Source organism: Musca vetustissima, unplaced genomic scaffold (genome assembly GCF_032173495.1).
Source record: "Musca vetustissima isolate MV318-11 ecotype Yass unplaced genomic scaffold, APGP_CSIRO_Mvet_v1 utg39152, whole genome shotgun sequence".
Lineage (NCBI taxonomy): Eukaryota > Metazoa > Arthropoda > Insecta > Diptera > Muscidae > Musca > Musca vetustissima.
This window is the reverse complement of record NW_026873326.1, coordinates 97,058-112,409: the sequence shown is the minus strand read 5'-3', so window position 1 is coordinate 112,409 and position 15,352 is coordinate 97,058. Positions and strand designations below refer to the sequence as shown.

The window sequence follows — 15,352 nt, the reverse complement described above, 5'->3', positions numbered from 1 at the left end:
AAGTGACCTATGCCAAATTCCATCCAAATCGGATCATAAATGCGATCTGCACTTTGTTCACAAAAATACATGGACGGACAGACGGACATGCGTAAATCGACTCAGAAAGTGATTCTATGCATATTCTCAAATGGAACCATGTGTCTATCTCGTTTCCTTTTGCCTGTTACAAACATATGCACAAAGACATAATACCCTGTACCACAGTGTGGTGAAGGGTATAAATACCGAAAATTGTGGGTATCCCTATATGGGCTCTACCCGAAAAATGTAGAGTCAATTCGGTCGAAAAATACGTTAAAAAAGTACTGAAAATTGAGGGTAGCGTTATGTGGGACCTCGTATCCGAATTGCTATAATCTGTATAAAATAGACGTTCTTCTACGTCAGTCTTATTTGGGCCCATGGTTCGACGGAAGACAATGATGAACAGATCAAATACATATTTTACGAGCGCTTAAAAACAGCATGTGATCACTGCCCCTGGCTATGACATTAAATTTTTTTGGCTCCATTGTCGAACAATTCAGCCTCCATGAAGAAACATCAGACAACGGCATGAGGTTGATTAACGTCGCGGTAGCAAAAAACATGATAGTTAGCAGCACCAGATTCAAGCACATAAGGCCGACTTGATTTCTCTTGATCAAGCAACGAGAAATCAAATTGATCATGTTGTGATCCAATCCGAGGAGCGAATATCGATTCAGACCATTACCTTGTGACAGCCAACAATACATATAGCAGAAGCCTACTCCGCTCAACTTACTGTTTGATGAAATCACTCCTGGTCCCGATAATATATAGAAGCACAATGTCTAAAATTTCTCACTCTCTTTTTTCTAGTTTCGTCAGTAATTTTTGATGATGATGAGATGAACAGGAGTCAGAATGATGTGCAAACCGAAAGTTTTGGTGCAGGCAAAGATGAAGATAAAAACCTGGTGACAGATTTCCATTTGTGACAGAATAGTGGCGGTGAAGAAGATACCCCAGAACTAATAGGAGATGACGGTATAGTATACCTAACCAAGATAAGGTCAGAATATCAATCAATCTGCTGAAGAACTAGAACAATCCAATGACTGGAACTTCACCATCCTGTGTCTCGTGCACAAAAAAGAAGACAAGTTGATATGTATCAACTATAGAGGAATTAGGAATTAGTCTCCTTCCCATCGCATATAAAGTGATATCCAGTGTACTGGGTGAACGACTGAATTCGCGGATCAATGACATTATTGGACCATACCAATGCAGCTTCAGACCTGGCAAATCCACCTTAGACCAAATTTTCACACTGCGTCTAATTCTGGAAAAGACCCACGAATGTACATCGACACATTCCGACTACAAAGCCGCATTCGACAGCCCTATCCGCTCAGAGGTGTTTAAAGCCATGTCTGTGTTTGGCATTCCTGCAAAAATTAATACGGCTATGCAGGATAACTTTAACTGCCACAAGGTCAGCAGTTAAAGTCGGAGAGGACCTTTCAGAGCCCATCAATATCGAACGAGGATTTATACAAGATGACTGTTTGTCGTGTGACCTGTTTAACATCCTACTGGATAAGGTTATACTAGATACAAATGTGAACAGAAATTACACTCTGTACACCAAACATCACATGTTACTCGCCTACGCCGACGACATCGACATTATGGGTCAAACATTGCGAGCGGTAACAGCCACCTTTCAACAAATTGAGAAGGAGTCTGCCAAAGTGGGACTGGTAGTAAATGGCGAGAAAACCAAGCTGATGGTATCAAACTCACACTCTACAAGGCTCTGATACTACCCGTCTTGTTATATGGATCTGAAGCATGGGTACTTGCGCAAGCAGATGAGGCAGCTCTTGGAGTGTTTGAGAGAAAAATTCTCCGGAGGATCTATGAGCCGATGTGCGTCGACGATGAATATCGCTGTCGAATGACCCATGAGTTGTACCAGTTTATCTCGGACATCGACATTGTCAGAATATCGAGCAGCAGCATTGGCTAAGTCATGTTGAGAGAATGGATGAAGGTGCCCCAGCTCAAAAAACATATAAAAGCGAACCGGCTGATGGTTCACGCAGAAGGGGAAGGCCACGAATTAGATGAAAAGATCAACAACATTGCCGAACATGGTCTTTAAAATCGGAAAAACTGCGCAGAAGACCGACGCGCCTGGAAATCTTTTTTAAGCTCGGCTTATGGAACGAACGTTCTGTCACAAGCCAGCTATGTAAGTAATGAGTTTATCAAAACAAATAATTGATTTTTCACCACATTTGATACATATGTTGGCATTTTAGGATAATTTTTAAACAAATTGAAAATTATATCGATGCCCTTGTCAAAGCTACCTATGGTTATTTTTTTAGAATTTCATATATTTTGACAAAAAATGTAGATATCAGCTGGCCTTACGGGATGTCCTATTATATAGGCCTTGAACAAAAAAAAATTGAGTTTCAGATCCTAGTGTCAAGCAGTGCCAGAGGCCTCGGCCTCGTTCTCTATCCAGAATTTTGGGACCGTTCATAAACTTAAGATTTTTTGTCAATAATATAAACACGTTTTTCAACCAAATTGGTTATAATTGAAATTTAAAAAGGTATGCCATAGATTTAAGGCCATAACACACAAAAATGTTATTTCATGCTATATTGATTTTATCCGCCATTTTGGATTAACTTTAAATGAATCTATGAAGATTTATTTGGCATGTATACAATGGAATTGACAATTGAAACCCACTGGGTTAAGGAAAACCGGTGCAATGTAAACGTATTATTACAAAACGTGCCAATTAATTCAGGTTGTCCATAAACCAACCCAAAACCAATTAAAGAATTTGAAATAGTATATTATTCTGAACTTTTGCTTCATCCTCGCCAACATTCGTCAAGAAAAAACTTTCATTTGTCCTAGCTGTCATTCCCTCATTTTCAACAGACATTTTTCTTTGAGCCTACGAACAATATGATGCGCGAATGATTTAAAAGCCCCGAAACGAAAAAAGACGAAAAGAATGCAACTGAACTTTTACTTTCAACATAGTTTTGTTCATTTTATTTTTCCACGTTCGCCAATGACAACGTGTACGAGTATGTCCGTTTGTACTCGCATGCATAGCCGACTTCCCATTCGTTTCATTTCGTTTTGTGACTAGTGGCATGTTAACAAACAACAACAAAAAGTACACAAAAGTCCTTTTCTGTTCATTTTGTGGCTGACACAATTGGGGTTATTTTGTAGCACTGCATCCTGTCCGTCTCATATAGCGGCTAACAAAAATATATCCACACACACACTCAAACACATACGGTATTTTGGTCTGATAATGGTTTGGGGCTTTTGAATACCGTCGTCGTATTTTTTAGCGTAGTAAATAACAATTAAAGTTTTTCTTTTTTGTTGCTGTTGCACTTTAATAATGATAAACAACTGTTCTGTTGGCTGGGAGGTTGGTCGTTCGGTCGGTCGCTGGGTCAGTCGGTATGTTTGTTTAAATGTTTGTCCCCGTCTGATTTATTAATGAATAACGTCAGTGCTTTCCATAGTAGCAGTAGAAGTTCCCAAAACCGCCTTTCGCCGGGGTCAATTTATATGCCATTATTGTCTAGTAGATCTCCTACGGGAATATGTTAATAACTGAGAGAGGGTCATAACATGCAATGGAGATACCAGATGTGAAATAATTGCCTCTGGAATTCAGCGAATTGTGGTTAAATGGAAAACACATTTAATGGTCTTAAAAACAATTAGCATATCTGTTTGTAGGATCTTGGTAAGGACTGTTAGTGAGGGGATATTAAAATGGTCATTTAAAGAGGATTTTAATTTTTATAAAAATGGATTACAAAAATACAATAGCAGGGGATATTTTTGTGTTACTAAAATCTGGAAAAATGCAATTACTGTTAATTCTACGACCTTAAAAATACCGAATACCAAAGCCGTTATATCGAGGTAGATGCAATATGGCGGATTAGAGCAAATACCACTCTACGGTAGTTGGTCCTCTCTATGCCGGAAGTTGGTCTTCTCTATGTACTCGAACGATTTGGCATTGCTGAAGATATCGAGGGCATTCTTCGACTTAGAGGTAACTATCGCATACGAACCGTTTGTGGTGCCTCGAGCGACTGTGTGGGTGTCTTCGCAAGCTGTTGATTCATGTTTACACGCACGTCTGATTTTTTCTATCTAAAATCATTTGGATAGTTCGTTAGGAACTTAAGAATAACTCTGAGGTTTCACTTCATCTGAAGGGATTCTTCTGATTAAAAAGTTTCTCGTAGTATGTCATACGAATAGTTCCTTGAGAGTTTACGAATACATTTGAAGTTTCTCTTGATATAAAGGAATTCTTTGTGTATAATCATGCTCCAGTCCCGCTCCATGGACCGGATTACCAAAGTTAACTGCTCTTTAGAAAATCTCTTTGTCGGAGGCTTTCTTACCACTGAGACATTTGGTAGTTGCCTTTTGGCAACGTCCTACGTCCTTGATTTAAGGGGACCCCCCCCCATTCTCGGGGTCAAAATTTTTGTTGATATAATTCGAATCTACACTGATTAAAGAATGTCTCTACAAAATTTCAAGTGAAAATTTTAAGAACTCTTGAAGAACTCTTATTGTGTCAGCATCAAGTGACGGCTGAAGGGCTTCTCAAACTTTAAACGCGTTTTTCTCTAAACATTTTTTTTGCGAATGGCGGGCACGATAACTCAAAAACTAATAATTCAATCGGTTCCAAATTTTGCAACGTTTCTCTGGGAGTGTATAGCTCTCATATGAACTAGGATAAAGCCAATCGGTGCAGATCTTCCTTGTTTTTTAACTTGGTTTTTGGTAAAAAATCGGCGATTTTCCAAAAATATTTTTTCAAATGTCCACCATTTTGTTAATTTTAGAGCGAAGTCAATAATCCTAGTTCATACGAGAGCCAGACATGTACTCTTTCTAACACCGTTGGAATTTTCGTAAATTATTTTCAAAAATAAGGACTTTTTTTAATTACAAAAAACAACAACAAACAAAAATTTTTTGTAAATTATTTTTTTTTCTCTTTTAAATCTTCAAATATATATGTGCAAAGTTACAAACCTTAACAAGCATTGGTATTGATTTACCAGTCCAGTGAAAATCTTGAAAAATTAAAATCGAGAATGGGTGGGGTCCCCTTAAAGATTCACCTGAATCACTGCCACTTTGATCCCAGCGATATCCATAGCCTCATTCTCATCCGTCAAGGATGAACCTTCCTAAAGATTCTCTAGGCTGAGACGGAAAGATCCGGTTTCCTCAATTCGATCAAGGAGAAGGTCCATATGCCGGTACCAAAAACCCTAGTGTTATGGTGGTCCCTTTGGAAGGACGCGACCTAAGACCTAGCAATTCATTACGTAGGTGCGTCAATCTCTCCTCGTTTATCTTGGGATCAAAGATGATAACTGGTTTATGCATCAAAAAGAAGCTAAGTTTCATAGTTGTACTTTGAGGTCGGAAAACACATTGATGAGCAATGAAATTATGTGGATTATTAGGTATTTGATTGTGGGATTTTCCCATGTGACCTAGGTCAAGATACTCTTTCATGAAAGAATTATACATTCCTTTAGATGTGTCGCCATGAGAAAGCCAGAGACCGCATCCAAATGACGAATCCAAAAGTTCAACATCTTCTTTGAAAGATGAAGACACTTGAAAAAGTCCTGACGATAAACGACAAACATATTTTGGGAAATGTTCCCCACATTTTTTATGTTCCTCAGACCGAATTTTTGTGCAATTTTTTTTTTTTTGATTTTCCTCCAACTTCGTTACAATTGCATCGTTCATCACAGACTGTTGAACTTTAATTTTCGAAATGGGAATGCCTTGGGATATGCCAGTTACATTTAACCTGTAATTTTCCCGTTTTATTTTAAGCCAGGCATGCTTCGCCATACACCTAACCGTAACTGACCGTCGATGGTTAAACACACATTTTCTTTTTTCTCTTTTCGTTTTTAATGATGAATTCTCAGTTACGCCCAATCACACTTATCCTAAATGTTGTTATGCCCACCACTGTTTTAAGCCTTTGTACCAAGTCCTCAGTTATCAAATTAGGTTGAGAACCGGAATCTAAAAGAACTGTAGGCAAAAATATTTTCCCGAGCTACTACGGACCTTCACTAATGCTGTGGCCAATATTAAGCCTACATTTGACGATGAGTAGTTGACATATGGAAAAAGAAAGAGGATAACAAGAAAAAGGTGATGGATAATGACACGTTAGAAGAAAAACGGAATAAAGATTTAGATCGACATAAGATGTACAGGGAAAGTAAGATAAATATTAATCTTGGTGAAATCTAAATCATGAATGCGTAAGCACCAGTAAATATTTACGTGTAACTCCCACATACAGTACAATATAATTGGTGTCAATTTAAAGGTCAACCACTCCTCTTAGATATACTGTCAACTTCTCGGATCTATGTCCTTAAGGAGTGAATATATACTCCATAAAATACAATTTTGGTATTTTTTCACAAAAAATTAAGGTCCATTTGACCCGCTGAATATTGACAGATCTTTATCAAAGCAGGCATGCTTATTCATTAGCCCGATTCCGTTCTTCATGTAAAATTGCGGCCTCTGTAGCGACCAGAAAAACGGACAAAAATTAAGTATTTGGTCCATTTCATCCCCTAAATATTAACCGATCTTTATCAAAAACAATAGGGGTCTTCATTTGCCAGAATCCATCCTACATGAAAATTTTCGTGAAGATTGGTCCATAACTGTGGCCTGTATCGTGTTTACTATAGATCGACTCAGCTAGTCGAGATATGACGGTGGGTATACTTGAAGGTGGGTCTAGGACCAATATTTCGCGGCGTTACAAACTTTTGGGGATGCACAAAGCTATAATACCCTGACAACATAGTTGTGTAGGGTATAAATATCTCTGAAGAAAGCTGTGACTAAAATAAAAAAACAAACGCTGAGGCCATCGAAAAAGAAAGCTGAAATCAATTCAGATTTAGATATAGCTCCCATATATATTTTCGTCCGATTTAAAGTAAATGGCGCAAAAATGTGCATATATATCATTCGATTTGCACGAAATTTGGCATAGCGTACTTAATTGAGTCTATAATGATGTGTGTTAACTTTCCTGAAAATTAGATATACGGAACAGGTACGTAGCCAGATGGAGCCCTGGGAAAGTTGATATTTATTCAATGTGTAAACTTATTCTTCACATACTGTATATTTTGTCTTGTAGTACAGGACAAATTAAATAATACAATCCAAAGGGGTCAGGCCCTTCCAAATTATATGAATACTAACGAGATAATACCCCTTATATAAATATAAGTTTGCTTTTAGATGATTTTCTCTCTATTGATGACTTCTACTACTTGGAAAGTGTTCCTTCCTGTGAATTATTATCCGAATCCATAAACCATTTATTTTAATATTTAATTCCAATATTATTTCTCAAAACTTTCGATTATAACGATTGACAAGGTGAAACATAACTTTCCCTTATCTCTGTCATATTCATAATTACATACATGGGCATACATTAAAAATCAATGACCCAATGACCACAATGGCTATCTTTATTATCATTGGCAGGATATCAATACCGGTCGGTCATTAAATTTTTAAAAGCATCTTTACGAATGTGTGGCCATTGGCAAATGAATGGCAGGACGACAAAAATAAAGCTCATAAATATTATTCAAACAAAACAGAAATTTGGCTTTCGATTTTTGAAGCAACAAAAATTAAATACTTGCGGTATAAAAAAAGTGGGTTGATGCCATGACAATGATGGTGATGACAATATGATAGCAATTTATCAAAACCATGAAAACAAAATGGGAATAGTACTTCAACAATAACAACAAAAGAAACCATGGAAAACGTGAATGAGAGAGATCAATTCAAGTGCTGTACAAATATTTGAATTTCTAAAAATTCAATGGAAATGGAGAAATGTGGGTTGCTGGGTGGCCGAACCAAACAAGGAAATGGGACAACATTCGTTACAACAATTCACTAATAATTTCGTTAGGCGTGTGGGAAAAGTTTATTTGTATATAGTATCCATTCAAGGTGTGTGCGACTGAGTACTAGCTCTTCTGTGCTCTTCATGTTGTTGTTGTTTACAACTGATAATAATGATGTTGTTATTATTTTTGGTGGTATTTCCTTTTGTTCCTCCGACCTCATATTTAATCTCACCTGCCTCCATTCATCCATCCTTACCCCACCCAACCCATTCCCTTATTTATTTTATTGTTTTTATTATTTTTTTTTTGGTACTTACCTTAATTTTCATTACGTAATTGGAGGGCACAAAGCCAATATTGCCCTTCATGCTGACCACTTGCCACCAGTTCCTTTGTCTTGCCGAGGTCTGATATAAAATAAAATATTCACCCTCATCGAAGCTAATCGTTTTGGGATAGGCGGCTTGAAAATCATATAAAGCTTTCAGCATTTCGATGTTATCTGCAATGTAGGAGAAAACACAGACAGACACACGCAAACACATTAATCACATAATTTTTATAAAATAAATATTTAATTTTTATTTTAAAATCTCTTATTTTTTCAAGTTTTGCTTTTTATTAATTATTCTCACATAATGTTTACCCGAAAAAATTTAGTTTGTCCAAAAAAAGGGAAAACAACACCCAGAGTCAACTGCCAGCACCAGTCAACTCAGTTACAGAGAGAGCAGCTGACTTATCAACGCGATAGAAAAATTGCAACTATCGAAAGAAAACGAACGCACTGCCAGACCAGCTGAGGAGTGTTTACACACGACGTGACAACAACGGCATTGGTTTTGCTGACGTTAACGTCGTTGACTGAGACAGCTAGCAGCAATCATTGCAAGGATATGCGGTAACAATTGTCAAAAAAAAAAAAACAACAATAACAAAACTACAACTGCTGTTACAACTACTCAAAAAGGAACAAGAGCACAGAGAGAGAATAGAATAATAACAACAACATTGAAAATACCTACTCATAGTTCATGTTGAATGAATGAGCAAGGCAAAGGATAATCACAAGTGTAACGAACGAAAGGAAATCAAAGAGAATTCCAACAAAAACACACGAATGACCCAGCAGCAGCACCAGCTCACATTCAACATAAATAACGGTAACGAAGGTAAGAACAACAGCAACAAAACAATGGCATAATGAAGTAAAACTAGCAGAACAAAACAAAATAATAATAGAGAGAGAGCGAGAGAAAGTCAAAGAAAAATTGGGAGAGAGAGGGTGAGGACATAAATGGAAAAGAGTTGCCACAGTGTTTTGTTGTCAAATATGCGAATAAGAGAACCCATCGAAGATGAATATTTAAAAATATTTTAAGTGGTTATTTATACTCTTTCGAGTCGAGCTTGATGATCTAAGTTAGGCGAAACGTGTCGCATAATGGTGGGTACGTAGGTTCTTCTCCTGGCTTTCTTTTTCATTGCAAATCTTAGATAATCAAGCTCGACTCGAAAGAGTATAAATAACCACTTAAAATTACTTTCAAATGATCACTGCCCTTACAAGGCAAAATTCAAATAACAAAAATTAATTTCAGCCGAGCACGGCTAGGGCTCGAACCCAGGTCCTCAGAGCAACACAAATGTTGCCAAGACCGCTTAACGTTCTGAGCCATCAACACTTCCAAAACGGTTGAGCAAAAACATGTGTATACCAGGAAGCAATTGTAGGTGTGTGGATTAATTATCCATCGCTACAAGAAAAATCTGCTTTGAAAAGGACTGTTCCTAGAATGAAGACAAATGTCGAACTTTGACAAATTTGAATTTAATTCGCATGTGCATGTTTCGCATCAGGGCGGAATAAATACAAGTTATCAACGTACGACATTTGTAAAGCCACATAGCCCAATATGCATGATGAGCCGCTTAACCAACGGCGAAACGCGTCGCATAATGGTGGGTACGTAGGTTCTTCTCCTGGCTTTCCTTTTCATTGCAAAACTTAGATCATCAAGCTCGACTCGAAAGAGTATAAATAACCACTTAAAATTACTTTCAAATGATCACTGCCCTTACAAGGCAAAATTCAAATAACAAAAATTTATTTAAAAATATTTCAATTTTAATTCGAAAATTCTCAAACTCAAATTGCTAGTCTGAACAGGAGGAAGCGAAGAGACTGATAACATTATAAAGCTAGCGAGCAAAGAACTCACAACAACAGCAATCCCTACACTAAGAGGATTAGGTCTCCGGAAGAGCAAACGAACTCCAAACCCTCAAACATAGAAAACAGCTTCCCGTCTGCTGATATTATTGTCACGATTATCTATGGCCTGAGGCGAAGTTGGTTCTAATATCAAAAAAGACTAGCACTGCAACGGAATCTTCCGTAAGGGCCGGGAAGCCCACAAGACCTAACCGGACTTTATGAAATGGTATTGATAAGTAGCCGCCATCCTATGCAATAGTTGACAGAAGGTTCTATATTAATGCTGTGCAAGCATGGGACCCTTGTTTACATGTATAAAAAGTTCTTTCTCTGCATTCTCTTTTACTAAATATAATAAATAATTTCATATGCCGGTTTCTCATTTGTTCTCTGAGAATTTTTTCGTTTCACACCTCTACTCTATATAGACCAGCTATGCTCTGCAGTGATCTACGAAAATAGTGCGTCCGAGAAAATATTAGAAATGACCCATAAGGAAGTGTCAGTAATAAGTTCTTGGAACACCTACTGCAGACGGGGGGTGGTCGTTGAGACCACCAAGCGTGTCTTGCTGATCGATTTGGGCTTGAGTAGGCGTGCTGTTCGAGCCATATATGGTGGATTATATTGTTTCCTGTGCAACTTATAGTTCACCTAAAGCTGCCTCGACTGTCTTAGGGCAGAAGAAGCTCCTTGCGTGTCAGCGGGTCGTCATGTTAGAATGTTTGCCAGTTTGTCGCACTGTTTCCACGGAGGCTTTGCAGGTGGTGTTTGGCGCCGTGCCGCTTGATCTTGAGGTGAGATGTAGGGCTATCAAGTATAAGCTTAAGCGTGGCTTGCAGTTTGATGAGAATGATTGGCCCAGGCTTTCTGATCTGGTGGATGGGGATAATAGGTGGTACAGCACTATCCTTCGGGAGTGTGTTGTTCACATTACGTTCGTATTGGACCGGGCTGACTTTCGCTTCGGTTTCGTACTGATTTCTTACTGACGGGGATGGTTCTCTCAATTCGTTTTTGAATAAAAGAAGCCTGTCCCATACGGATTTATGTGGGTACGGGATGAATAAAGACTGGAAGCACATTAGACATTAGAGATTTAGCAAATATTGGTATATGGAATTTCAGTAGGGTTCTTGAAGGCGATCGGACCCTTAGCAGGAAGTAGTTTTGCTCGAGAAGCGTTTAGGGGAAGGATAGTTCTTAGTGGAGGTGGTCCTCGTGCGTAGTATCCTTGCTGGTGGGTTGGTGCACCAGATGGCGGTGGGCTTTGTTGCGGCAGTTGGAGATGACCTAGTTACTGTTCATCGTGGGTATTTATGAGTCTACTTTTGTTGTGTGGATGTCGTGAAGGCTGCCCATGAGGACAGTTTTGTGGACTGTTGTATTGTCCGTTGCCGAGGTCTTTTGAGCCCTTCGTGCAGTACATGAGAACAGCATGTTATTTGTTTGTGTTCCGGGTTTGTCGTTGTGACTGTCAGGGGCGGTGTTTCTGCATGCCGTTTGCGGTTTTGCTGCGAACCTTGTTTCTCCTTACTGATGCGTAGAGTGGTATTTTGTGTTGTTTATTTTTGTATTGGGATACCAGCCCGGACTTGTGTCCAGTTTGACGCAAGTACGAGTCGCGGGTGCCTGATGCCCCTGGATCTGGCGATCCAGCATGACAGTTGGTGTTGCCCCCTGGGGAGCTTCGCAGGGGCAACACCTTACTGATGCGAAAGCGTAGAGTGGTATTTTGTGGTTTCGCCCCTCACTAAAGGATAGAGTTTGCCTTCTGTATGGGAGTTATTCCGCCTGTGGTTCAGCCACTGTGAGGTAGGCCAAATGGCAGGAACTCACATAAAGCACTCAGGTACTGCAGAAGGAGGAACAGCTGGGGGACTATCTAATTCTAGAGTCATCAAACACCATAGAAGCCCTGAGAAAACTACATGTTATAAGTCTTTGGCCCGCAGAACAAGACATTGCAAGTGATGAAAGCATCGATGTTTGTCAACTGTTGGGGCTGCAAATTCACAACAGAACTAGTGTTAGAAAACTATTGGAATCCACAAATTGTAGCGAGGGAGAAATACCAAGGGACTAAAAAGAGAAGCTCGTTTACTGGAGGGCTCGTTTACTATGGATACCGGGTCATACAGGAGTTATGGGCATTTTCGGAACCAATCTTGATTTATCATTTTTTAAGTTCTAAAACCTTTGTGGAGTTCCCAAAGGATATGACAGAAAGGCTGCATCTGCGGATAGGATCTACATTAGGCCCAGAAAATTTGGGAATCAAAAAAAATTTGACGAAGTTTTGCGTTCGCATTGTAAGATATTTACACACTTTTTTGGGGCAGATACAAGAAGAAGTAGAACAGTTCCCACCTTCGAACACATAATTACACGCCATTTCTACACATATTAGCAGATGACTAGAGGACTACAACGGGCCGTGCATCCGAACAGTTATAGTGGCACTTGACCTTATGAAAGCCTACGATTCCGTCAACCATGCCTAGCTGTTCGAAGATATATAGAAGACAAATCTCCGGTGTTTGAAAAACGTTGAATAATCAACTATATTTGTGGACGCCAGTCATATGTGGAATTCAGAAACAGTAAGTCTAAATCCCGTAGAGTCGAACAGGGAGTTCCCCAAGGTGGGACCACATCTCCGGAACTGTTTAACCTCTATCTCTCTGATATTCCACAACCATCATAATGTATGTGGATGATTGTACGATCAAGACATTTGTGAGAGGTTAAACTTCTACAAAGCTGATTTCGTAAATTTCTTCTCCACCACATGGACGGCTGAAATATAGCTCCCGCTGGACATAATGTTCGGTGGAGAACTTATTCCGGTCACTAACTAGCCCATGATACTAGGAGTAACGATAAGTTGAGAAGTAGGAAAAAGTCGCTAGCCGGCAGCACTTGAGACGCTGACAAGGAAACCTTGTTGACCTCTTATAAGACAATAGGCCGGTCGGTGGTAAGCTATGCGGTGCCAGTGTGGTTTGCTAATATAAGCCATATGCAGTGAAATAATATTCAGATCTGTCAGAATGCTGCCCTGAATACTGCAACAGGGTGTCTTCTCATGACTCCAGTGGACCATCATCATGAGGAGGCGAAGATCTTACCCGTCCATCGACCCAATTATATGTTGTCGATGCGGTATTTGCCTGGGTGTTTATCGTCGGGAACATCCCTGTTATATTATGGACAGAACTCCCCCGCCCAGGCACCTCAGGTGAGACATATAAATCAAACATATAAACGTAAACCTCTAGATCAAGAAGTCTATCAAGCAGATCTGAATGATATTCACCCTCCATCCATCGCACAAGCTCAACTAAGATTAAGTTGGGGCAACCGCATCAATTCCTATTGGCAAGAATTTACGATTCGATACCTAACACATGCATGTGGATCACACGTCACACTGCACCTCTTCAACTACACAGCTAAGCCGACTCACCTATCGCCGAATTCAAATTGCAACATTTTTGAATTTGGAGATAGTGGAACCAGACCATCAATAACCCATATCATGTATTTTGTTACTACAAAAACAACATTCGAACACGATATTGTTTTATAAAAAATATTAGGCGATGCAAAGTTCGGAAGAAATTATAAAGAATGGATAATGAAGATAAGGCATAATATTACAAAAATTATTTTTCAGCAAAAATTTTACCATTTCCAGGGAAGGTACTGGAAGGAGTGGTCTGATATTCTCGATCTTCGAGCTTGATTTTGGCCTGGAAGAAATGTTACGATGTGCAACGTTTGGAAAGTTATGAAGTATTGATAATCAAAAGATAAAAAAAAATTTCTGAATGGCTCTCGCTAAGTTATTTAGAAATTTTATCGTAGGTTATGTTTTTAAGATTGTAATAAAAAAATGTCAACAAAGTGCTGACACACCCTGTGTGTTAATAAAATAAACAAGTATACGCCACAGGGCATGCTACAGTAAAAAAACGGAAACAATTTTACAGTACAAATTGTATGTTTTTCTGTTTGTGTGGTCACACACACACATCACCTCTCCCACTATAGTGGGAGTATACTTACCCATTGTTTTGCTGTTTTTTTTAACGAAAATTGCGATCAAAACAACCTTTGAAAACTATGACGTCCAAATTGACTGCTGTAAACACCTTCAACACGAATTGTGTATTTTTATTATTTAATTTTGTTTTTGTTTGTATATTCGCGTTATTGGTTCGTTCCGTCGTTTTGCACGTTTTTACTTGAAAACAAACTCAGGCGCACACACACACACACACGCGTATATCCAGCTCTCGTTCAACGTTACAACGAGCTATATCTGGGTACTTTCTTGTATTTTGACCAACTTCGTTCTGCTTTCATTCAACGCGCATCAACGAAAACACAAATTGAAACATTCCCTCCTTTTTCCTGGATGTCGAACAAAACAAGCACAAACACGTACACAAGAACTACATATAGATTGGTATATATATATAGTTGCATATATGTATATACCAAAATAGGAGACACTGTTTTTTTTCAGGGCGGAGGCCAATTAAATTTATTTCTTCAAGATTTTTCCTTATTAGCACAAACGTCTCCGCTTCCTGTTACAATACCCTTCTTGTTTCCATTTGGATAATAATTTTCTTATTAGACACTTTGAAATTGGTTGGTATTAGAACTGCTACTGGCTGGCGTTTGTCCGTTCAATTACCTATCTTTAGTTGATTTTTGTTGTTCGCGATATGGCTGTGCTGCTGCGGTATTGTTGTTGTGTCAAATCACATCAAATGCTATTTTTAAATACAAAATTCCGGGGGACTATTTATAATTGCATTAAACATTGAACAAGAGAGAGCAAATGGAATTTATGATAGATTTTTTTCTTTAGCAACTTCTTTTTTTATTCCAGCACTTGATTACTTCTTTTGAATAATAAAACAGCGGTTCGCACACTTTTGATCACCGACGCGCACTTCCTTGTTGAGATGACTAAAATAAATACAGGATAAACTTCGGTTTTTTGGTTGGGAGATGATGATGGTTGTTGATGCGTTTGTTTGTCTCCAATTAGATGTCAAAGTTGGAAGTTGGAAATTGAATCATATGTTTACTGAGACGACGTAAGGAAGAG

The 15,352-nt window shown here is 38.7% G+C and overlaps 1 protein-coding gene across 1 annotated transcript in view; it reads right to left on the bottom strand.

The window, feature by feature from the left end:
* LOC133324389 (NCK-interacting protein with SH3 domain) overlaps positions 1 to 8,508 on the bottom strand; it is a 36,674-nt gene extending 28,166 nt beyond the window's left edge. The window contains exon 1 of the mRNA XM_061533235.1: positions 8,324 to 8,508. Coding sequence (XP_061389219.1) covers positions 8,324 to 8,497 — 174 coding nt within the window. The 5' untranslated portion in view covers positions 8,498 to 8,508. The remainder of the gene's footprint in view (positions 1 to 8,323) is intronic.
* Positions 8,509 to 15,352: the final 6,844 nt, after the last annotated feature.